The 24,310-nt window shown below is 45.5% G+C and overlaps 2 protein-coding genes across 2 annotated transcripts; one reads left to right on the forward strand and one right to left on the reverse strand.

The window, feature by feature from the left end:
* Positions 1-2,322: 2,322 nt before the first annotated feature.
* Positions 2,323-8,591, reverse strand: gpib (glucose-6-phosphate isomerase b). Its single transcript, XM_088372189.1, has 19 exons — positions 8,488-8,591; positions 6,896-7,045; positions 6,718-6,808; positions 6,577-6,645; positions 6,182-6,301; positions 6,020-6,103; positions 5,659-5,805; positions 5,013-5,084; positions 4,896-4,940; positions 4,751-4,804; positions 4,406-4,466; positions 3,698-3,741; positions 3,474-3,626; positions 3,273-3,402; positions 3,128-3,204; positions 2,939-3,067; positions 2,798-2,873; positions 2,639-2,705; positions 2,323-2,548 (listed from the first exon to the last, which is right to left on the reverse strand). Exons 2-19 carry the CDS (start codon positions 7,012-7,014, stop codon positions 2,425-2,427), a joined length of 1,662 nt encoding a protein of 553 aa, XP_088228315.1. The 5' UTR covers positions 7,015-7,045; positions 8,488-8,591; the 3' UTR covers positions 2,323-2,424.
* Positions 7,740-24,087, forward strand: garre1 (granule associated Rac and RHOG effector 1). Its single transcript, XM_088372185.1, has 14 exons — positions 7,740-7,894; positions 14,162-15,347; positions 17,046-17,258; positions 17,396-17,536; positions 17,613-17,708; positions 17,858-18,019; positions 18,083-18,241; positions 19,251-19,348; positions 19,696-19,821; positions 19,975-20,972; positions 21,055-21,220; positions 21,302-21,439; positions 21,601-21,676; positions 22,038-24,087. Exons 2-14 carry the CDS (start codon positions 14,850-14,852, stop codon positions 22,368-22,370), a joined length of 3,204 nt encoding a protein of 1,067 aa, XP_088228311.1. The 5' UTR covers positions 7,740-7,894; positions 14,162-14,849; the 3' UTR covers positions 22,371-24,087.
* Positions 24,088-24,310: the final 223 nt, after the last annotated feature.

The following is a 24,310-nucleotide window of genomic DNA, read 5'->3' on the forward strand; positions in this document are numbered from 1 at the left end:
TATGACTAACGTGTGTGTGTGGGCCGACGTAGTGGGGTAGCGCTCTGGTGTTCGTTGACAGTTTGGCCATTTATTACACAAAGCATCCTTTGTGTGTGTATGTGTGTGTGTTTGAGTGTGAGAGGTGAGCTCTGTTACAATGTACAAAAGACTACCTTGCTCACACACTGTCAGGAAATGAGAGAAAATTCACACCATGGCCACCCCTAGCCACCACATAGCGCCGCCCCTGTAGAAAGAAAATGTAAAAAAAAAAAAAGGAATGTGGTGAAATTGAAAATCAAAATTTCTTTGAATCAAAAAAACAATTACAAAGTTGTAAAAAAAACATTTGGATGTGTAAAAAATCGATTTAGTTGAGGTTAAACTAATTGGAACACCAAATTTGACCTGTGAAAATGTTGAAAAGATATTTTAATATATTGCATTTTGTAACTTTGTAGCTTGTCCTCTCCTGGCATGGAGCCTTGGGCCAATTTGATGTTTACTTTTCGATGCGGTGATGCAGCGATGGTGACTCTCGGATGCTCGGAAAAGCTGCCAGTGAGTGACGTGGGAGCCGTAGTGTGGAATTCTGACGCAGAAGGGAGGGAGTGTCGGCGCTAACGTTGAGGTCGGGAAGGAGCACTCTTGGGACCTTGGTCTTTATATAGCTGTGGGAGTCGTGGGAAAAACCAAGCCGAGGTCCTTGTTTTTCCAGGCCTGCATGGGAGCTTTCACTCCAGAGGGAACGTTTTGATGACTTTCCCTGAGGTACCCCGAAAACACCTTGTCTTTCGGCATGGTTTGAACTTGGGGGGGGACTGTCCGGGTGAGTTAGAGATGGCAGTGGGGGTCCAGGGGGGGTGTTGTTGCTATGGAAACCAATGACAGCCCCCAGCTCCTTCTGTTAAAAAAGAATTGGAATGTGCGGCTATGCATTGTTGAGCAAACATCTCAGGAACGCACACACACACACACACACACACACACACACACACACACACACACACACACACACACACACACAGACCAGAACTTTTTTCAAAGCTGCCCATTCCTGAGCCAGTCTAGCAATCTGACTTCCTGGTGTGCACCTGCAGTTAATACTTGGCACCATTTACAAAAGAATTTTTTAAAAAATGCACTCAGTAATAACTAATATACAAAACTTGAGAAACTAATGCACAAAAGTAAAAAAAGAAAAAATACAGTCGCAAAAATTTGACAAAAGTAAAAGGACATTGGCAAAAATGCCGATAAGAACAAAAGTTTAAAAAAAAAGTGCAAAAAGCCAAAAATCCATCTGCAAAAACGACAAATAAATGAACAAAAGCTTCAACTCACTAATTATGGAGAGCGTACCAAGTGTTTCGTTGTTTCCGTGGCAGACATAAAAGGACAAGTTAGGATTCATGCTAAGTATTGTTGCCTGGCAACCGCCATGGGGGGAAAAACACTAGCTGAGTCTGCCACAGCTTCTTTTCTTCTTTTTTTCTTTTTGTTTGTCCTCACATAGGCTATTCTCTGCTGCCACGGGAGAAAAAAAAATAGGCTATTTTATTAGGCACACCTGCATGATTAACAATGAGCTGCATCCAAACATCTCACTTTGCAAATATCAGAACAACAGGATACAATTTTCTAAATAAATTGAACAAGACTGAATGTATTCTTTCTAATAACTCAAATGCTAGCGTGCTAACAAAAAGTCTGCCAAGTAGTAAGCTGAGAATGGAAAACAATGCAAAAAATCATTTCTCGGATCTTCTGTATAAGATGAACATTTAAATAACATTTCTGCATTCGTTTTGTATTTTTTTCTTAGAAAACGATGATTGGAAAAAAGTGTAAATTAAGCAAATGTAGATCTCATTGTTGTAAAACGAGCTGAGCAGTTTTAAGTTTGAAACATTTGAATGGGCCGAGTACAACTAATAGCTAAAAATTCCCCAAAATTATCCATTAAATAGATTAAATTTCATTTAATCATCATAAAAAATAAATAATAATAAAAATAAAAAAATATAATAAGATTTTAAAATTATAAGAAAATAAGAATAATTTAATATTAATCATTAAATGAAAATTTGAAACCCTAATAAAATAACTGACAAAACAAACTGCTGGCTGCTTTACTTTACCGTCAGCAGTAGCGGCGCAACTGGTGCTTTACTGCCATCTAGTGGTTAGATTGATGTATCATTTTTGAAAAAATGTAGACAGCATAAAAGATTGATTTGCTTTGCTTCAAATTGATTGCTTTTAGTTTTTGCGTTGATTCATCATCAATAAGTTTGCGCTGATTTTGGAAAAAGAAAAGACGCAGCATACCGTGCCTCGTGCATGTGGCAATGTAAAAGAAAACCTTTTTTAATACATCGTACAATAATTGATTAATTGATATTATTAGTTATGATAAAAACGACGACGAGTGCATGAATCTCAGGCGAAGTTCTTTTTGAGGAAATTGATGAGTCCGTTAGTGGACGCGTCGTGGGAGTGCACCTCGGTGGTGTCTTGCAGCTCGGGCTCGATCTTCTTTGCCAGCTGCTTGCCCAGTTCCACGCTAGTAACACAAATTAGTAATCAATAATATTAATAATCAAATCACATAGAATCAACTTTAAAAGAGTGGAATTTAAAAAAAGCATCTCACCCCCATTGGTCGAAGCTGTTAATCTCCCACATCAAACCTTGGATGAAGATTTTATGCTCATACATGGCTGAAAAAAAAAATGGAGTCATTTTATTATTTAAATGTATCTTTGCTAGTAATAATTGCAGCTAGTAATAATTTCGACTCCTCGCCTCTCACCTATGAGAGCACCGAGCGTGTAAGGGGTCAATTTCTTGAAGATGATGGAGTTGGTGGGCCGGTTTCCTTGGAACACCTTGAAGTCCACGACAAGAAGAATGAGCGATCGTATGAGTTACGTCATGTGTGGTTGTGACCCACTTTGTGTGGCAGAATCTTCTCCAGAGCCTCCCCAGAAAGGCCGCTGGCCTCCAGCTCCCTGCGAGCCTCCTCGGTGGTCTTCCCCCTCATGAGAGCCTCCGTCTGGGCCAAGAAGTTGGCCACCAGGATCTGCCGGTCCACAGGATCATTTAATATTCTAACACCATGAGCTGATGTGGGCTGACTTGCCTTGTGGTGCAGGTTGTCCCTGACGGGGTGCTGGGACTGCGCCGGGATAAGGAAATCGGAAGGCACCATGCGCGTTCCTGAGGTACAAGCACAAATGATAATCATGATCCAAAATGGTCATTCAGCGGTGTGTTATGTGGGGTACCTTGATGGATAAGCTGGTAGAAGGCGTGCTGTCCGTTGGTGCCTGGCTCACCCCACACAATGGGCCCGGTGTGATAATTTACACGAGTGCCATTTTTGGTGACGTACTTGCCGTTGGACTCCATGTCACCCTGGATCCAAATTTCGGTTACAGTCAACTAGTAAAAGATTGAGATTTTTTTGGGGGTGTTTAGGGATTAACCTGCTGGAAGTAAGCAGCAAAGCGATGCATGTACTGGTCATAGGGCAGCATGGCGTGGGTTTCCGTGTGGAAGAAATTGATGTACCAGATGCCCAGTAGTGCCAGCAGCACCGGAGCATTTTTATCAAGAGGAGCAGTTTGGAAGTGCTTGTCCTGCAGAGATGAGTTTTAATTTTTGTACATTGTTATCATTTTGTAGGGTATGGACGTTCCAGATGACGTACCATCCAGTGGGCGCCTGCCAGGAGCTTCTCAAAGTTGTCAAAGCCTGATGATAAGACAGAGTGTGTGTGTGGGAGGGGGGGAGGGGGGTCAAAACAAGAGCAGGCATGTTGTCTATTATTGTGCCTCCAAATTAATATTTAAAACAAAACACGCAATCTTAAATTCATAACAAATTCTCAAATTATTATTTAACTGTGTAGTGATTAAATAGGTAGACTAAAATATGTTTATATAGTAGAATAATAAATCAAATAAAAATATATGGTTAATATCTGCCTCGTTGCTTGATATGAATAAATATTTATTTTATATTAGAATATATTCAAATATTTATTATCTTTAAAAAAAATTCATTTAATTACAAGTGGTATTATAATTGTTAATATTATTGGTAGTAGAACTTTTCATATATTTATTTTTAGATTTAACATTTTATTATATTTAACGACTGGGGAGAAAATATGGTTCCTTGCCCAGTGAAGGGCTTGATATGAATAAATATTTTATATTAGAAGAATATATTCAAATATTTATCTTTAAAAAAAAAAAATCATTTAATTACAAGTGGTATTATAATTGTTAATATTATTGATAGTACAACTTTTCATATATTTATTTTTAGATTTAACATTTTATTATATTTAACGACTGGGGAGAAAATATGGTTCCTTGCCCAGTGAAGGGCCGCAAAAAAAACTTGTACGTACCAATGTGCAAGGCAATGGCCATTCCAATCGCTGACCACAAGGAGAAACGCCCCCCAACCCACTAAAAGAACAAAACTTTTGTTAGAAAATACATTTCCAGCCAAATCAAAGGCTACAGCCAAAACATGCAATATAAAAGCCATATTGTATCCACCGCACTTAAAATAGCAAGCTCTGTGACCTTTATCAGCCTGTGCAGTAACCTCCGCACGGGAGAAGGTCACCACTAATAATAACCGAGGGGGGGCACCAAGGAAGGGCCTCTGATAACCCGCCAGCTGCGAACTCAAGTCCCGGTCAGAAAGTTCCACTTAAATATAGCTGCCAAACAGAAAGAGCACTCACATCCCAGAACTCAAACATGTTCTCGGTGTCGATGCCGAAGTCCTTCACTTTGGGCTGAAAGACAGAAAAGTGGACAATTTGATATATTTTCTAGCGAGCTACTTTATGCTAGCTAGCTATCTCTCCATCTATCTCTATGACTTACGCCATTGGTGGAAAGAGCAACAAAGTGTTTGGCCACAGCACTTTTCTACGGAGAAATGACAACATTGTCAATAGATGTTGAAAGACAAGGTTAACCTTCAAGCCCACACTCACGTACATCTTTGGCGTGCTCCAAGAACCACGCTTTGGCCGACTCAGCATTGGTGATGGTCTCCTGAGTTGTGAAGGTCTGACAAAAATCAGCGTTAAATGGAAAACACGTTAGTATGTGGACGCTAGCTACATAGCCTACCGTGTTTTCCGGACTATAAGGCGCACCGGACTATAAGGCGCACCTTCAATGAATGGCCCATTTTAAAACTTTGTCCTTATATAAGGCGCACCATTAATGCATCATGTCAGATTTTTAATCCAAATCATTCTCCATTTTATCTTTTTTAGTTCAACTTCAGACGCAACAAATTACTTTATAATCACAAAATAATGATCCATAGTCTTTTTGATTATAGTCTTCAGCGGGCCACTTATGATTGATTTCATGACACAATGCTTCGGGCCAGTTTAAATTTAGGAATTTGGTCCATATATAAGGCGCACTGGACGATAAGGCGGCTTTTGAGAAAATTTTAGGTTTTTAGGTGCGCCTTATAGTCCGGAAAATACGGTACTTATTTTCAATTCAGATTGCATCTGATGTTTAGGAAAACAAGTTCGCTAAAATTGTCTTTGGCGTTCAGTAAAACTCACATTCATCGAGCCCAAATAAATATTTTTGTAAACCCACCGTTGGTGCCCTCCACTACCTTGGAAGCGATGATGAAGAGCGTGGTCTCAGCGTTGAGCTGGGCTAGCGTCTTGGCGATGTGCGTCCCGTCGATGTTGGACACAAACCACACGGCGGGCCCGTCCTTGGAGTACGGCTTTAGGGCCTCCGTCACCATCAGGGGCCCCTAGCGTTCGGCGGATCACGTTAAAAGAAGTTATGGTTCGATTTTCACACTTCTCCGCGTGTTCAAAATTGTCCAGTGTTCCAATTCTTTTTGAACATTAGAGACGAGGAATTGTCTCGACTGAAACACTGAACATCAACTTTTCAAAAGCTCCAATTATATTTACTCGTGAAGGTGCATTTTAGGTTGTTTCGGTATTGAAAACAAAACTCACAAGATCGGATCCTCCTATCCCAACATTGACGACGTCAGTGATGCTTTTTCCCGTGTAGCCCTTCCACTGACCGCTACGAACCCTCTGCAAGAAAAAAAAACAAAAACAAACACTGGGTGTGACTTCTCCCCTTCACATATTGTTTGCTATGTATTGACTCACGTGACAAAAGTTCTTCATCTTGTCCAGAACCTTATTAACCTCCGGCATCACATCTTTGCCGTCCACCAATATGGGCGTGTTGGAGCGGTTTCGTAGAGCCACGTGGAGCACAGCGCGACCCTAAAATACATTTGCAGTTTAAAAATATTTTTTTCAGCTCCTTCCAGAGATGTTCACTAGGGTATGGGTCTGGGATGATCACAATTTTGAAAAAAAATACCCCCCCTTTGCTTTAAAATATCATTGTACCCTTTATAGATTTTAGACAACCAGTGCCTGGAGGAGCAAAGCAGCCCCAGAACAGACGAACGGTGTACAAAGTGACTCGTGAGGAAATTCAGCTCGTCACATAGTTGTCAAGTCAGGATGAGAATGACAACATGAACAATAAGCACCTCAGTGAAGTTGATCTTGTCTCCAGTAAACATGGTCTCTCTGGCCGCTTCCATGCCTCTCGACTTGGCCTGCCAAAGAAACGGTGCATCTAAGGGCGCAGGGAATGCTGGGATTTTCCATACATGACGAGTCCGACCTACCAGTTCCACCAGCATCTTCATCACTTCTTCGGTGATGAGGTTCTTGGAGTAGTCCAGCAGGATGTCTCCGTCGTCGGTCTGCAGCGTGAGGCTGCACAAACCGGAGTTTGAAAACAAATCTCATTCATCCTTGTTTCATTCTCATTTGTCTTAGAAGATAGTCAGGAAGGCCTCTTACCTGAATTTGTGGAACCTCTCTTTGTCACCATCAAACATGTGCCTCATGTTGAGGTTCAAGGCGTGGGCCGTGTACCATTGCTGCAGCCGTTGGAAGACGGGGTCCTGCGTGAGTCCCATGTTGCTGAGTTCCGAGGTGGGCTGAGTGGGGCTGAGGGGGTGAGAGCAAAAGCTTTTTGAAGGGCCACTTGAGCTCCTCCTACTCTTACTATAATCAGGGCTGCTGCATGCATGTCACACCTCCTCCCCTCTGTGTGTCCTCCAAGGTTCGGGAGATTAAACATATACTCAGGTAGAAAGTATACTATACCCATTTTAAAACATTGGCACACTGAACAAATAAATCTCATAATCAATTTAAATTAAATAACTAACTTCAATTAACTATATTTTTTTCCATGTTACACAAATTAATCATAACGTATTAGCCACAAATTATTCTTGTTGTCAGGGATGGGGAATACAGCTATCGTCCTAAACAATAATATTGGGACCTACAATCAATATTAATATTATATATATATATAAAACCTGAAAGTCTTGGGGAGGTCAGGTGCCAAATGATGCCTCACTAGAGGAATATGTGGAATAGCACGCCCCCTATTGACCGTCTGGGTAAATAACAGTGGAATAGTCTTAATCAACAATAGAGGGCGACAAAGCCTCAGTCTTTATGACGACATTTGGTTTAATTCTTATATCAGCCTCGGTTTTGGTATATCACTAAAGTGATTCAAATTAAATAGCTCACATTAATGGCTCGGAGTTCAGTGAAACAACAGACTTGACAGTAGCAACCAAGCGTTTGTTTTATTGTGAAACATTTGCCGGAACTGTTTTTGTTCTTTTTTTTGACTTGACACGCTCCAGTCACGCAGACAGTAACATCATTCGCTACATTATTGTGAAACGTTCACCGGAAGTGTTGGTTTATGACAACGGGCTTGACATGTCACGCAGACAGGAGATTCGCTGTCAAAGAGGGTGGATGCCAGAGATGGTAAGCAATGCACCTTTTTCTCTTTACTATCTTAACCTTTGGCTTCCGTTTTATCACAGTTACACCTCTTTATATTGCATCGAGCTGATATTTGTGGAGCTTAAATGTGTTTTTATCGGTCACGCCTCAGTAACGCTTTTCAGTCGTGTCGCAGAGAGGCTAGCTGGGCAAGCTAACGTTAGCCCCGCGTAGCTATGTCGCTAAAGCCACTGAGTACACATGAAACATCCGTGCGCCCATTATCGGACGCACACCCCCTTTTACCGATCCCGTACCTCACGATTAACGACCTATACGTCTCCGTGACAGGCTTCAGCGGAGTTACAACGTGCTGTTATGCAGCTAAAGCGGCCAATTATGAACATATTTGTCTGTCTTGTGCTCGAAACCACCCATTTTGGACTCAAGAGGGGAGGAGCAATTCCGCGTTGGTTATTTTTATTTTTCCACGCCATCAAATCTGCTTGGGTTGAGCACGTCGTCTTGACAACGGCATGCTGTGCTTGTCTAATGAAGGTAAAATCGTGTTATTAATCAAGTTTCGTCATATCGTAATCTGTGCGTGTCCGATAATGGACTTGTCGTATACGTACACTTGAATCCAAGTTAGCGCACTCGTTTCGATGTTAGCTTCTTAACTCGCAGCGGTTAATTGCTATTAAGTCCTTGTCTTTATGACCCTTTGTGGAAGTTTTGTAACGAAACAAAGGGCGGCTGTGTTGTCGTTAGTATTACGATATAGTTATTAATAGCTGCCATATAGTGCTCCCAACGCCCGGAGTTTCGATGAAACCGGCGAGGGAGGGGGGGGGGGATTCCTGCCAAATAGTGATCTAGCACGCTTCTAAGCTATAGCCAAATGCAAAATACACAATATTTTTTGTTTTCATTCCATTCTGTTGTGAGCCACGATTTAGAATAACCTAATGTAAAGCCTCGCCTGTGAGCTGTAAACCACCTGAAGATGAAATGTGCCATGAGAGCATGTGGAATGTGTTTCCTGTTTGGCTCTTGTGGAGACAGACAGAGAATAGTATATAAAGGCATGTAGGGTTGAGTTGTGGGAATTATTTTGCACTAAATGTCTGATTATTTTTAGACCGGTGAAGTGAAATGAATTTTTTCCCATTAAAGACAACTTTATGAGAATGTTTCAACTAAAATTCTAACAAAACATGGAATTTCTCCTGCAAACAAAATGGCGTTTTGTTGTTTTTCTTCTGACACTGTGGCGCAGATATTTGCTGAAGATGCCGAACGGTTTTAATTCCCACCTTTTGTCATCTTATTTTTGCTGGCTTTGCACAGGCTCCCCACTAAAATCTGGGGGGGGGCTCACTCATTTGGCCCACTTGTTGACAACTGCCACAACTCTTGTCACGGTGGAAATACGCGCTTTGCTCGGCAGAATTCCTGTCTCGCCTTCAGACCGACGGGCTGATTCAGCGCTGCGCTCGCAGTCCCGTCGCTCTCCGCGGTTGAACACGTGACCCCCGCGGAGACGCCCGCCTCATCCGTGTGCAGTCACAAGCTCATTGTTTGCGCCACGCTGTGTCATGCGTTGTGCACCTGAGTGATGTTTGCTTCCCAGGCAACCCTCCCCTCTTGTCTGCACATTATTCGCCGCGGCAAGGCTGGGGGAAGGGGTCCGCTTTGCCCCGGGGCCACGATATTATTAGAGCCAAGGAATTCCAGCATTTGCAGCCCATGATCTCAGCTTACACAGTCCAATTGAGGCTGCCGTTTTTGCGGATGTTTTGCCTTTTCTTTCTGCTTCGTACGCTGGATTAGCTACAAAGTATCGGGCATAAGAAAACAACCACTCTAAAGAACAACAATGAATCCGCTTTTTTTTTTTTCTTCAACAACAACAAAAGGACTAATTATGATTGATCTACTTCTTCATGAAAGCAGACTGATTATTTGCGTTTAATCAAAATAAGACCTTTGCAAACATCTGCTTTTACTTTGGAAAACAATGACTTCTTGTGTGATATTGCTTAGCTGATGCTCTGTTGTTTTGATATCCCCGAATAATGCCAAATAAATAAAAAATAATTGGCTGATAAAAAATAATCGGGCATGAAAAGTTTTTTCGATTAATGGAATAAACGATTCTAAAAATATTGAATTGTGACAGCTTGACAATCTGTCGCCTGGTTCAACTCGCCGCTGATGTAAGGTGATCTTTATTAATGCAAACAGGAAACATCTTTTCTTCTTGCTTTTCCAGGCGGGGGTCAGAAATCAGGGCAGGCTGCCATTTGATACCTTGTCGGACGGAACTCGAGCCGTGCTTGGAAAAGTGTGACTCGGGCTGGAACATGTTTTTGTCTTACTTCATTTTTTCCATGAGCCCGAGCAGGTATTAACCGTTTGTGTTATTCCAAGAAGGAATTCTTCTCTTCCCCGCCTGCCTTTGCTCTTCAGCTTACTTTTGCGAAGCCGGAGGTTTCCGTCGCCGCTCGCGCTCGACGACGCAACGCGCCGGCCGTGCACGCTCGCCGTTCTCCATTGTGCGCTTCTATTCCGGAGAGGCGATCCGAGCTAATTGTGTTTGCTCTCAGCGCGGTGCTGACAGGCAGGTGCGCTTTGTGCGAGGGCTTCCGCGGATCACAGCGGACGAGACTCATTTGTCGGCGCTCACGTGACCTTTTCACGCTGCCGTCCCACTTTCCACTACTTTAGTATTTTTGCCAGTCCAGTTATTCGCAGGACTCAGGAACCAAGCCCCGCCCCCTTCTATAGGTGGCGACGCTGACCTACAGGGGCCTCTTGGCCCACGCGCTATTTTTATTGGGAGCCATAAGCTACTTACAGTGGCTGCTCTGACATTACAGGTTAGCCTAATATTATCCAGCCCGGTCAGCGTCTCGACTGATCCCACCCGGCGGCGTCCAAAACGTCACAGACAACCTATAAACCCCGACGCTAGTTATTCCGGAAGCAACCCGACACTGACCACAGACGCTCTATTGTCGCACGAGTTTAAATTGTAGCGAAGGAGGCCTTTATTTATACTCTCGCGCGAGTCGTACAGCTGCGTGTTTTTCTTTATTTTCGGAGCGCTGGAATGCAGAGACCCGCCACAATACGCTCCTTGTGTCGGCCGGGCGAGAGGAGCTCCTGCCGCGCAGTTGCTCACGGCACTCGTCCCGGCTGACTCAACTCAAATGGTGGATACAAACTAGGGTTAGGCTGCTTTTCCCTGACCTTCTTTTTGAAGCTGCGTCAGGCTAAGAGTTGAGTGAGGAAATAACATTCCTGTGCTTCATTGGCAACAGATGTAAGGGAGAACACCCCCCCCCGCTGAGCCCAACCTTTAGTAGCGTCTAAAACCAGTGCGGCATGCAGCTGTTTTTTTTTTTTTTTTTTCTTTTTCTTTTTGCCCACAGAAGCCAAAATAGTCTTCATGAGCGAGCTAATGCCCAGCCTTGTGAAGGGAGCGTCGCTGCGGATGGTTAAGGAGCTGTCAGCGTGTGTCACAGCTGCCACGGCCGACCCCTTTAAACTACCAAACTTTTTAAGAATCGGCTTTGGAGGGAGGGCCAAGTGTGATTGAATGAAAAGGGAAGATAAAAGACTCAAATCAATGTGAGGGTTTGAACATCTCCATCATGGAAGTGAGTCAGGATGTGTTGAAATCCGTTTTAAAAAGTGCAGACAAAATTTTTTGGGGGATCACCCGTCTTAGAGAGAGAAAAAAAAGTAATTTCAAATGGCAACTTTCTGGCTTTAGAAAAAAAAATTGAAAAAATGTTGAAAAAAATTTATAGGCTTTTTTTTCCACAAAATTGAACAACCCAATGAACATCTTCTGACATTGGTGATGTCATCTTTTTTATGCCAGGTGTTCAAATATGAGCGACAATGGTGTACTTCGGCGACAGGCAGGTCGCGCCAGGAAATTTAAGCCCCTTCCCATCGAAACGGAGCAGCTGACGTGAGCGCGGGGCTAGGGCTAACATTAGCCCCCCGAGCCCCCTGCTGTTTCGGTACGGCGGGGCCCCGTTAGAGGACGGCCGCTAGGCTGCTTCTCTGGGAATAAGCACGGCTTTGCTACACTTAAGATAAGTGCTTGTCAAGTAGGACGGGTCAGTTGTGCTTCGGAACAGTAAATCAATCAAATGCAAAGCACTAGACTCGGACTGAGTGATAGAAATGTCTTCAATGTGCCCATCAGATACTTCTCGAGTCAGACCCATTCCAAGTCTCATTGGGCATCATGATGAAGAGCAAATATTTGACAAAGTTCTCTGACGCATGTTTGATAAACTCACAGTCGAAGCTGTGTTGTCACAAAATTTCACCACCTCACAACTGGCTCTCAGCAAGTTGGTGACCGATGTGGAAACATCTTTAACAAGCTGAGCTTAGGTCGCCTGGCTTGGGCTCACGCTGCATTAAAAAAAAAAAAAAAAAAGTGTGTTGCCCTGCAAACACAAGAAAAGCCACCTGGCAGCTTCCCTGTGGCGCTAATCTCTTTTGAGACTCGCAGGTCAGCCCAGTTTAGCCTCGTTAGCTCTCCTCCGCGGGGTTAACGCGGTTAGCATGCGCCGGCCAACCTGCAAATGACCGTAATCAGAAATTGAAGACATCTAACAAACCGATAATGGAAAGTCATTTCGGTATTACTAGCATGTCGGCCGGGAAAAAAAACAAATTCCAACTTGTTGCCAACCCTTGCCTTCAAAGTGCGTAACCTGTTATATGGTTGTCGACATTTTCCATCCCGTGTGTTGCGCCATAGTCGAATTGCTTTTTTTTTTTTTTTTTTTTTCTCTCTCCAGTTTCAGGAAGCGCAATGAGCGTCACTTTTGTCCCTTTGAGCTGAGGTCACCAGTTTCCCTCCGAGCTCTCTCTTTCCACTCACACGGCAACAAACGAGGGCTGTTTGGGAAAGGAAGCGGGGGTCGGAAGGTCGGCAGAATGTTGTCGGGATGCAGTGTGTGTGTGTTAGAAAGCGGTGCGTAGACGGCAACGTGTTTCTCTTCTGCGAGTTACAATCCATCCCAAAACACAAGACGCTGATACCAGATAGCGACAGACTGATGGAAAAAGCAGCGACGGAAACGTTTCACCCAGCAAATATGCGTGCGATAGGATTCCTGTGACATCACCAACAATGGCGGCTTATTATTTTAATACGCTTGTTTTCCCAGTGCGCCAAACAATGTCCACAAAGGCATTCTTGGATGTATTTGGTGTGAAGGAAAACCACAACGACAGCTTTTGTTGAAACTAGGCCATTGACAAAGACACACCCTCCAAATTGATGTAAATAGAAATGGGAGCTTTTCTGTCCCAATACTTTTGTCCATGTTGTTGGTGCCCGTGTTGGATTTCAGTTCATATTGTTTCTTGGCTTTTTTTTTGGATTGTTTTAATACCCCCAAAAAAATAAGGACATGGCAGTGATGTCATCTGAAATTGTCGCGACAGTAAGTCCACACTAGCGAACAAATGAATACATTCAGCCCAGCGGCGAAAACCCGGTCGCATCTGTCGGTTGAATGACGGGATTGTGACTGGGACAATTTGTCATCTGTATCGTAAAACAATGGCCTCTTCTCTGGCGGGAGCGCATCGACACGCGGTTTTGAAAAGTACAACCACAAGTCACAGCAGTTTCCGAGCAACGAAACAACGGCGTGACTACAGTTAGCCATTAGCGATTAGCTTTTTGACTATGTGTATCTTAACGGGCCAAGTTGACACTTGGCTAATGTTAGCTTAACTTGTTAGCTGTGCTTATGGAGTATTGAAGTCCACGGTGGCCATTTTGTAGCTTACCCTGTTGCTGTACGGCTAATGTTAGCTAAACTTGTTTACTGTGCAGTATTGAAGTCCACGGTGGCCATTTTGCTGGAGCGCTTTAGCTTACCCTGTTGCTGTACGTTATCTACGGCTCATTAATGTTCCATCCTTTCCGCCATCTTGCTTAGGCACATTGTAACCTTTAAAAGTAGATAGAGAAAAACTAAATGTGAAATAATTTAGCACATAGGGCTGCAATGTAGCATTGTTTAAATAATCGATTGGTGTATCAATTATTTTATCGATTAATAAGGAAAACTTTTAGCCCTTCAAAATTTAAATTTGACAGTGCACAAAGTACACAAACAAATTGATTAAGTCATAAAATGTTTTCCAAAGTAAATGTTTTTTTTGTATTTAACTCCAAGTAGCATAAATTCAACTCATCCTTCCTCTTCGGACACGTTGCTAACCTTGTCTGTTTTTTTTTTCTTCCCCTTCCTCTCTTAGGAAATGACCTAGAGGCCTTACAGATACATTTGTGCTCTTGTCGCCGTAATCTGCATCCGCGGGCAAGTCCCACCTACCTCAGCCTGCACACGGACGGGAAAAGCAGGAAGCCCGTCGGGTGGGGGGCTGCTGGACACACGGAGCCAAGTGGCGCTTTTGGAGAGGAGCACCTTGAGACGGACCGGATCCGCCTCACAGTCCGGAATCTGTTTGCATGTTGTTGTTTTTTTTTTTTAAACATTTTGTAACCTCCATGCTGTTGACCAGTGTTAATTTTTTGCTTTCAATCCAATTGTTTTTTTCTACTTTCATCAGTGAAGGATTTCTATTTGTACAAAAAGCTCCAGACTGCATGAAGAATTATTTTTCCCCCTCTTCTGAAGGAACGCACTTTACACCTCGGCTCTCGGATCAGTTTTGGAATCTCGGAGACATGCGTGTCGATATGCAGCTGGCCTGCATGTAAGCACGTCACTTTCGATTCCCGGCGCTCGCCACTCCTGCCTTCGGATTCCCTCAAGGCGCACTGAGATGAGCCTCCGGCAGGCAGCATCCCTCAGTGGTCTTTTTACGTGACCTGGATTGTCGCGGTTCGAGTCTTTTCCTCGTGCGGACGACAGGATCTTTTTTTCCGAGGGTCGGGGAAAGTTAAGCAGGAACAGGATCTTTAGGTGCCGGTGCACCACCTATGTATTGTTGCAGTGTGCAGCAAAGTAAAATGGACTACAAGCGTCGCTTTTTGCTCGGCGGGTCCAAGCAGAAAGTCCAACAGCACCAGCAGTACCAGATGCCTGAGTTGAGCCGGACCCTTAGCGCCTCATTGGCCTCCTCTTGCTCGGCCTCCTCTTCGCCTATGGGGCTCCCCGGAGGCGGCTGCCACCCGCCCCCCACCTCCCCCACCACGGCGGTGGCCGACATCCAGCAGGGCATCTCCAAGTACTTGGACGCCCTCAACGTGTTCTGCCGGGCCAGCGCCTTCCTCACCGACCTATTCAGCAGCGTGTTCAGGAACTCTCACTACTCCAAAGCGGCTATGCAACTGAAGGACGTGCAGGAACACGTCATGGAGGCGGCCAGCCGGCTGACGGCGGCCATCAAGCCGGAGATCGCCAAGATGCTGATGGAGCTGAGCGCCGGGGCCGCCAACTTCAAAGATCAGAACGACTTCAACCTGCAAGATGTTGAGGTACTAATTGGAATTGCTGCTTTGGATCTCATGGAACAAAAATTTTTGTTTTGTCCTGTTACTAAGAACCAGAACGAGCAGAAGCATATTTGGTCACTTTCGTTCCTTCGAGCCTTGGTGCTAATATGCTGGGATGGGATGTCTGGCTGCTCTCTTGCCCAATAGCTGACTTGATGAATCACTGTTTTCCAGCTCAGGTTCCCCACCCTGTCCTGAGAACCCGAGCCCGGCCGGCGTGTGAAAAAAAACAAAAAAAAAACGTGTGGCATTCTGCATGATCTTCACGCTCGTTGCTGATTTTTCTTACTTCCTGTTTCCACAAGGGAGCCGTTGAAAAATCGGATCAAGACAAATCTGACAATTAGTCAACGTTAAAGTCGTATTTCGGTCTGCGGGAATTGCGGTCGGGTAGCTTTTGGAGATTGCCGCACCTCTACGGCGGGATCCGGCTTTGCCCAAAACCGAAAACCCTTTCGCACCGCTGTCGGTTAAAAAGGCTTCCCAAATATGCCCTCGTGATTATTAGTGGAAGCGTGAGTCTGAACGTTTTGACCGCACGCCGCGACCGCGGAGGGAAGCGGGAACGCAAACCTGCGATCAGTTTTCGATGCTACACACTGATCTAATTAGTGCGTTTTGATCGTCAAAGGGCCCGGCCGCCATGCTGGCTTTGAAAAGTCAATCATAAAAAGAAAACGTGAGATTCGAAATGGCGAGGTAGACCTTAGAAGACAGAACACGGTCTCCGAGGAAAAGCAACGCTAATCTAATAGCTGCTAATAGAGGAAGTGTTTTTACAAAAGGTATTTGGGACCGAGGGGGAGTTTTTTTTTTTTTTCTTTTTTTTTTCTGCCTGTCTGAGAGGATAAGAATGCAGTCTGGCAGCAGTTTGTTCTATTAGCTCTTCAAAAAAGAAAAAATGAGAGGGGGGGGGCAAATACAATAGTGAGTTGAGGGAGTTGTGGTATGTGCGGCTTTACTCCATTTTTTTTTCCCCCCTCTGACTGCACTCACCCCATTTTTCTTTCCTTTACACCCCCCCCAAATTTCTGATCAGCAAGTAAAGCACTTTTTCCACGCAAACGGATTATTGGTGGAGTTTGTGTGGTATTTAAAAGCTGTTATTTTAAGCCGATATCCAATTTATGGAATTGCACCTCCCAAATGATGAAAAGGAAGATTCTTTTAAAAAAAAAAAAAAAGAGCTATTGGGAAAGAACTAAGCCACCAGCTTTCGGTCTTGTTTGGCACGGCGTTCAAAGTAGCCATCTGGTTCCGATTTCAAGGTCTCGGCCCGTTTAAGGAGCTCTCCATCCTCCGGCTTGCATCGTGGCGGCGACAGCGCAGGTGTTCTCTGACAAATAGAAGGATACATGTTGATGGCTTCATGAGTCACCTTATTTGGGCTAAAGTTTTTTTTTTTTTTCGTATTTTTCCCGACTGTGGGTTCCCGCACAGCCAATCCCATGTGTTCTCCATTATCTGGAACTGAGGCTTTGTAACATTACTTGTCAAGCTGTTGTTCAAATGATGACGTATGCTTGTTCTGGTTGTAGGAGATCAGTCCAAATTTTGTTGGCAGGCCATGTGTCTTCAGCTCTGATCCGCTTTCTTCTTATGGCTTTCATCGTGAACGTTTTTCCCGCCTCATAACTCAAGACGTGAACATGGGCGAAAACTTTGGTTCTTCCCTTCCAGGTTCTGGGTCGGTGCTTCTTGACGGTGATGCAGGTCCACTTCCAGTTCCTTTCACAGACCCTGCAGAAGGTCCAACCCGTGGCCCAGTCCTGTCTGGCTGAAGCTCTGGCTCAGGCCCAGGAGCGCTCGACCAGCGTGCGGGCCCAAAGCGCCGAGCTCGGGCCGCTCACAGAGCTGGAGGAAGCTTCTCGCTCGTGGAAATGTGCAGCTGAGGTATACCAACATGAAGGATCTAATATTCTGGGAATATAAAACAAAATTGCAAAATCACGTCGACATTGCAAAATTGATCTCTTGTACTTTTGGACCGCTGCGGGAGAAATTTCTGAAGAATGTTGCTGCACCCTCAGGCCATGTCAAGACTGCGGGAGAGAGGTCGCGACGGCTGCCTGGCAGGCCTCCAGGTCCAGCAGCTCTTCTGCGTGCACAACACCAACATCCCCGAGCACCAGCTGAAGGAGCTCAACATGAAGATAGACAGCGCTCTACAGGTGAACCTTTGATTTCACCATATTTGGATTGCTGCTTAGGCAGTTGGCCTGACTTGAGTGTCCCTCCCATCCGCAGGCGTACAAGGCAGCGCTGGAGAGCCTGGGCCACGGAGAGTACGCGCTGAAGGCCGGTTTCCATCTCAACCCCAAATGCGTGGAGGCGGCTTTGCAGGTAAGCTGGCAAACCATTTTTTTGAAAGACAGGGGAGGTTGCCGAGACGCGTTTAGGTACCAGAGGTGTAGTACCGCGTTTGGTCGTTAGGGGCGCCAGAGTACGCTGAGTTGGTCGCCCGACATGGTTTTTTTTTTTTTTTCCCACAGGGTTGCTGCGGAGAGGCCGAGGCCCAGCAGGCGGGCCGGATGCACACCACCTCCCAGCCCATCCAGTGCGAGTTACCCACCATTCCCGTGCAGATCGGCTCGCATTTCCTCAAGGGCGTGTCCTTCAACGAGTCGGCGGCGGAGAACCTGAAACTGAAAATGGTGCGTCCGCTTTTCGACAGTTGTCTCCAAGAGGACGCTAAACACATGCGGTGTCTTCCTCAGCAAACCGTGCTGCAGCTCATTAAGGAGGCGCTGGGCCAAAACGGGCTGACCTCCAGGGACGACTGCCCTGTCACCGAAGTGCTCAACCAAGTGTGTCCGTCCAGCTGGAGGGGAGCCTGCAAGACGGCCGTCCAGCTGCTGTTTGCTCAGGCCGGTCTGGTGAGTAGCTCGCTTTAATCACCGTTCATCGTGTCCTCGTTTGAATCCCAAGTCACATGATGCCTATCCAAGCTAACCGCACAAAGGTGGGATGCTAATTTGATTGGTTGCTAGCTCTTGGTGCTAATACACACAGTAGCGTGTGTTCCAATACTTTTTTTTACTCACTTGAAAAGTAGTATTTATTCATCTTTTGATCTGAAATGTCTTTAGTAAACAAAATGAAAACTCTTGGCAATCCATTTTTCCCATTCTTGTAAATGAAATTTTCATCCCGAGTTCTATATTTTGAAAAAGCGGAGCTCACCCAGGTTGCTCTGATGGCATCCGAGTGGTGTAAGCTAATACTGGTGAGACATAAAAGGGGGGAAAAAAAAAAACATTCCGGCTACATCTGGATGAAGGATAGACTGGGATGGGCCCCTACAGTAACCCCCCCCCCTCCTCCTCCTCCTCCTCCTCCCCCCTCCCCTCCCAGAGAGGGTGCAATCTTTACAGAGTAACACCAGCGTGTTTACGCTTCATCCGTGTTTATTTCCTCTGTGTGGTCTGGCGCGTTTCCAATAGCGGCTCATCGTAAAACAATCCTTCGCTTCTTATCAATCACGTGATTACAATAATACACACCCGCGCTACTCGCCGTCACTGCAATCGTACACCGGCGCTATTTCTTTTCTCATGTGCGAGCTTTTTTAATCGGATAAACCTGCTCCCCTTCGACAACAATGGAGCGACTTCCTGCCGTGCAGCAAATAGACACACACGTCCCCCCCCCCCCCTCTTTTTTGGCCCGGCTTGCAAAATTCTCAAGGAGCCAAGGCCTTTCAAAGAACTTGTTTGTTGTCATGGGGCACCAAAAGCCCCCCCTCCTCCCTCCTCGTCTTTCTTTGTGGGGATATTAATGACAGAAAGTGGGTGAAGGTCATTGAATTTGAATTTATTAAAATGGAACACATTATACCGTTAACTGTACGCCGTCAAAAGTAACGTCGGCGCGTTTTCCTCCCAGGTGGTGGTCGACACGGCTCAGATCGAGAACAAGGAGTCGTACGCGCCTCACATCAGCCTCGAAGGATCCAAGCTGGTGGTCCAGGTTCCTTCCACGTGGTGAGGCCACACTTTCTCCACTCGCACGTTCACTGCCGTCGACGACTTTAGACGATCTGTTTTAGAGACGGTAAAAACAAACACAAAACCAGTCTGAGCTCCCCACCTGGAAGCTCTTTGCATCTTCATTTTGAATATCGGCTCTGCATCTGGCGCCTCGGGGGGCCTGCACTGCCGAGCAGGATTTGCCAGTTTGTGAGTCAACTTGAGTGACAGGAGGCTCCAGCTTTTGACGCTTCTGAGCCTTCAAAAATATGGTTCATGTGAAAAGCGTTCGACTTGTTACAGCTGAAAGAGTGAAACGATATGAAAGAAGAAAAATTTATTTTTTTGTGTGCGTAATGCAGGTGTCTGAAGGAGGACCCGGCAACCATGTCCTTGCTCCAGCGTAGCCTCGATCCGGAGAAGACGCTCGGCCTGGTGGATGTGCTCTACACAGCCGTGTTTGACATCAATAGATGGAAGGAAAGGAAGTGAGTCATGTTCTTCACATCTCCTCCAATGTTCTCAGAAAACCTCCCCTAGAAACCTCCCGTCTCTTTTTCTGTTCTTGAGATGTTCTAATATTGTAATAACGTTCGACCAACGTCCTAAGTTGACCGCGCTTGTCTCTCTCCCGTCCAAAGAGAGCAAGCTTTGCCGACTATCCAGATTCAGCTGCAGCGGGAGAGCCCGGACTTTGGCGGCCACGCGGATTTACCGCCGGGCCCTAACTCCAAGGCCTCCAGCGGCCTCCCCAAAACCATCTCCAAGCTGACTTCCAAGTTCACCAAGAAGGTGTCGTCCGGTTCCAACAGCGGCGGCAGCTACTCCTTCCCCAACACGCCGTCCCGCGGCATGCTGACGGGCTCCGAGGACAAGGCCAAGAGCTTGGGCCGCAACGAAGGCCGGCTGCACAGCTTGCTGCAGGCCGGGGCTCTGTCCGCCGGCCCCGAAGCGGGCCCCCAAAACCCGTTGGCCAACGGTTTGGCGTGCGACGAGCAAGGCATGAACCTCCCCACCGACCAGGAGATGCAGGACGTCATCGACTTTCTCTCAGGGTTCAACATGGGCAAATCCCAGCAGGCCTCCCCGCTCGTCAAGAGGAGGAACTCCGTGGCGTCCGCCAACCCCACCGAGCTCAAACCCCCCGCCGGACCTTCGCCGACCTCCCCGGTTATTTCTCACGGCACGCAGACCTTGGCTCAGGCCCAGCCTCCGCCACCACCGCCGCCATCACAACAGCAGCCAGCGGCCCCGCCTCCGCCCCAGCAGCCCTCCTCCCAGACCCTGCAGTACTACCAGCACCTCCTGCAGCCCATCAGCCAGCAGCAGCCGCCTCCTCAACTTCCTCCCCCTCAGCAAAGGGCGTCCAGCAAGTGGCTGGGCACGTCCAGCCAGCAACCCCCACCCGGAGGCTTGTCCCCCCTGGGCCCCATCGGCCAGTGGGGCGGCTCCCCGGGGTTGCCGGACCTGAGCTCGGACCTGTACAGCCTGGGCCTGGTGAGCACGTACATGGACAGCGTCATGTCCGAGGTGCTGGGCCAGAAGCCCCAGGGGCCCCGCAACAACACGTGGCCCAACAGAGAGCAGAGTGACGGCGTCTTCGGGGTCCTGGGAGACACGCTGCCTTTTGACCCCGCAGGTAACACCCGTCACCTTCTTCTCAACAATTTTCAAAACCGAGTAGGTCTGGAATTCAATTGTCTCCTTTCTCTTTCCGCCAGTGGGCTCAGACCCTGAGTTTGCCCGCTACGTGGCCGGCGTGAGCCAGGCCATGCAGCAGAAGCGTCAGGTGCAGCACCCGCGTCGCCTCAGCAACCCTCGCAGCAACTGGCCCATGCCCGACGACCAGCACAGGACGTGGACACACCCCGAGTACTACAGCGAGGGGTACGGTGTTTTTTGTCCGTCTGTTTCTGGGGTATTAAAAAGGAGTCAGTAAAAGAGCCGTGGTGGTGTTTGCTTTTTCAGTGAGGCAGTCAACAGCAGCTGGTCAGCCAATCAGGGCGACTCCGCCAGCTCCAGCGACGAGACTTCTTCCGCCAACGGAGACAGTCTCTTCTCCATGTTCTCTGGACCTGACTTGGTGGCGGCGGTCAAGCAAAGAAGGTATATGCAGCAAAAATGGAGCTAGGTGACGCTTGAGTCTCCGATTTCCAGGAGAAGTTTGTTTTCCCTAAAAAGGATTTTGAATGTCTGGCACGACACATGACAAAGTATTAACAATAATACAATCATAACACAAAAGTAAAACTAAAATTTGTGTGCAGGAAACATAGCTGCGGTGAGCCGGAAGCCTGCACGCTGCCCTCGCCGCCCCTCCATCATATTGCTGATGACAACCAGGTAAGAATCATTCACGCCACAAGGGGGCGTCAGACATCACTATTACTTTGAAAAACTTGTATTGTCGTTTTCTTAGGGGAAATATAATTTTTTTTACTTGGTATTATCGTAATATTACAACTTCAAAATACTTTTAATAATGACCTTATAATCATGATGTAATAAAAATCTAATAGTTAAAGTAAGTCACTACTTTTGACTTTTTTTTCCGTCATCATTCTCGATATTGCCAATTTATTTTTAAAATGTCACCATTTATTGTAAAATTAAAAAAATACTTGCAAAAAATGTTTACATAACATTACAACCTTTTTCTTATGTAATTTTACAATCTTTCTTTTTTTTGTGCCATCTTCCTCAGGACAGCAAAACAAAAACGTGGCCTCCCAAAGCGCCGTGGCAGCACTCGGCCCACGGCGGCGGCGGCGGCGGTGTGACCAATCCCAGCTCTTCCTTGTACCACCAGATGAATCTGGCTCCGCCCTCGTCGTCGCAGTGGAGCGACTCCCTGCAGATGCTGCAGTCGCCCGTGTGGGCGGCCGGCGGCGGCGACTGCTCGCCTTCGACCGCCGCCATCTCCTCGCCGTTCCCCTTCGGCCAGCAGCAGCAGCAGCAGCAACTGAAAGGCATCAAGGCCTTCAAGTCGTTCCCCTTGAAACACGAGCACAGGTCCTCCTTCCTGCACCAGTACTGAGCCGGCCACTCCACACGCTACACGCTAACAGTAAACACACTGGCTCGATCTACTCCACCTTTCCGACGTACTTCCACACACGCTACTTTTGTACAGGCGTTATCAGGGCCACGCCGACGGGAAATAATGCAGCTGACCACCATTACGGCTCAGTTAAGTCCAACTAGTAAATGAAATTTAATTTTATGAGCAAAAAAAAGGCACAAAAATTTAAGTCAGAACTGTATGAGAAAAAAGACTTTTGCTAGTTTACTGCCTTGTTCTCGTCACATGACCTCTCATCTCCCGAGACTTTACGAGCATCTTTGCTCGTTACTGTACGACATGACAAATAAGACTTTTTTTTTTTTGCAACTTATTTTGCCTGTAACTTAACATTTTTCTCAAATTACGACTTTTTACTTACTGTTCAATTTATAGTTGTAATCCACGTCAGTTTTTTTTTTTTTTTTTTGCTCATTACAACTTTTTTCTCATACATTTACACTTTACCATAACGTAACGACTTGCTTTTGCACATAACGGTGACTTTTTCGCTCGTACCTTAACAGTTTTCCTCATGAATTTTTTTTCATGTAATGTTGCAAACCTTTTGATTTATTTTCCATTTCCGCGTGGCCCTGATACTCCAACGTATATATCACACAGAGACCTATTTTTACATTTTCCTTCCTCTGCCCTAACTACTTAAGTTACTCACTACTATTATTATTAATATTATTACTACGAAGCGGTCATTTCTCTGCCTTACGAAGAGTGCGGCCGATGCCCGTCCTTTCAGGCAAGAGCTGGAGACCGCTTGAGAAATTTAAAAAAAAAAAAAAAAAGTGTGTACAGCGAGCTGTAACTGCCAAATGTACAGCTAGCGTGTACGTGAAACATGAATTTTCATTTTTCCTTATATTTTTAAAGAGGCTCTGAGCAGGCTCAGCACGGTTAACACACATATACTACTTATTTTTTTTTGTTTATAATGATTAATTTTTTCCTCATCCACAACACACAAATATGAAATGTGCCATTTTGCCAACGAAAGCACTTGTTCCCAACCAAAGCAGGAGACGGAACGGTGGTGCATTCGCTTGGCCCCCGCAAAATTGGACGCCACGACTCCTTGTTACATTTTCGCAACAGTATTAATAAATGTAGTGAACGGCTATTTTCCACTTTCCCATTTATGTGAAAAAAAAAAGAAGCACACATAAGTTCATCTTTACCAAATATGCTTAACAAAAGATTTATTTGGTTTTTACGGCAAAAGCCCCGAATGTTATCTTTTCTTTTGTGATGTTTGCAGATGCCAATGTTGCCTGTATTTATAAAAAGACACCAGATAAAAACTAACACTTCAAAATGTTTACAGTTTTGCTGTACATACATATAAAATATATCTTTTTATAGTTAAATGTGCTTTGCACAATCAACATAGAGGTTCTGCTTTTTTTGTTTGTTTTTGGGCTCTGTTCACTTCCTTAGAAGCCTTATTTTCTTTCCTTTCTACTTTTCCTAAAACAGACTTGTAACTGTTGGCTTATCATTACTACCCCCCCCTCTCCCCCCCGCTGTGTCAAACGGTTAAACTATAATGGCGGCAAGGGTAAACCAAAATTCATCTAAAGGGGGCGGGGCTGCTTGGCTTACGTGTTCTTTTCAGCTGGCAACTAAAACTACCAGTGATGCAAAGAGAAAAAAAACATTAAAAAAACTAGCAAGCTCATTTGTTTTTGTTATCTGTTTTGTCCTTGAATGTTAGTGACATCATGAGAAAAAAAATTGTGTATTTGTTTCCGTTAACAGCTTTAATACCTGGAAAATATTAACTACATATTTATGAAAATGTTGCCTTTAAAAATTTCCTCAATTATACTGATTTATAAAATGATTTTTTTTCTCCTGTAAACATGACAAGGTAATTCTCATTTTTTTCTGTTAAAATAACA

The sequence above is a fragment of the Syngnathus floridae genome, chromosome 3 (genome assembly GCF_059516105.1).
Source record: "Syngnathus floridae isolate MCC-2025c chromosome 3, RoL_Sflo_1.0, whole genome shotgun sequence".
NCBI lineage: Eukaryota > Metazoa > Chordata > Actinopteri > Syngnathiformes > Syngnathidae > Syngnathus > Syngnathus floridae.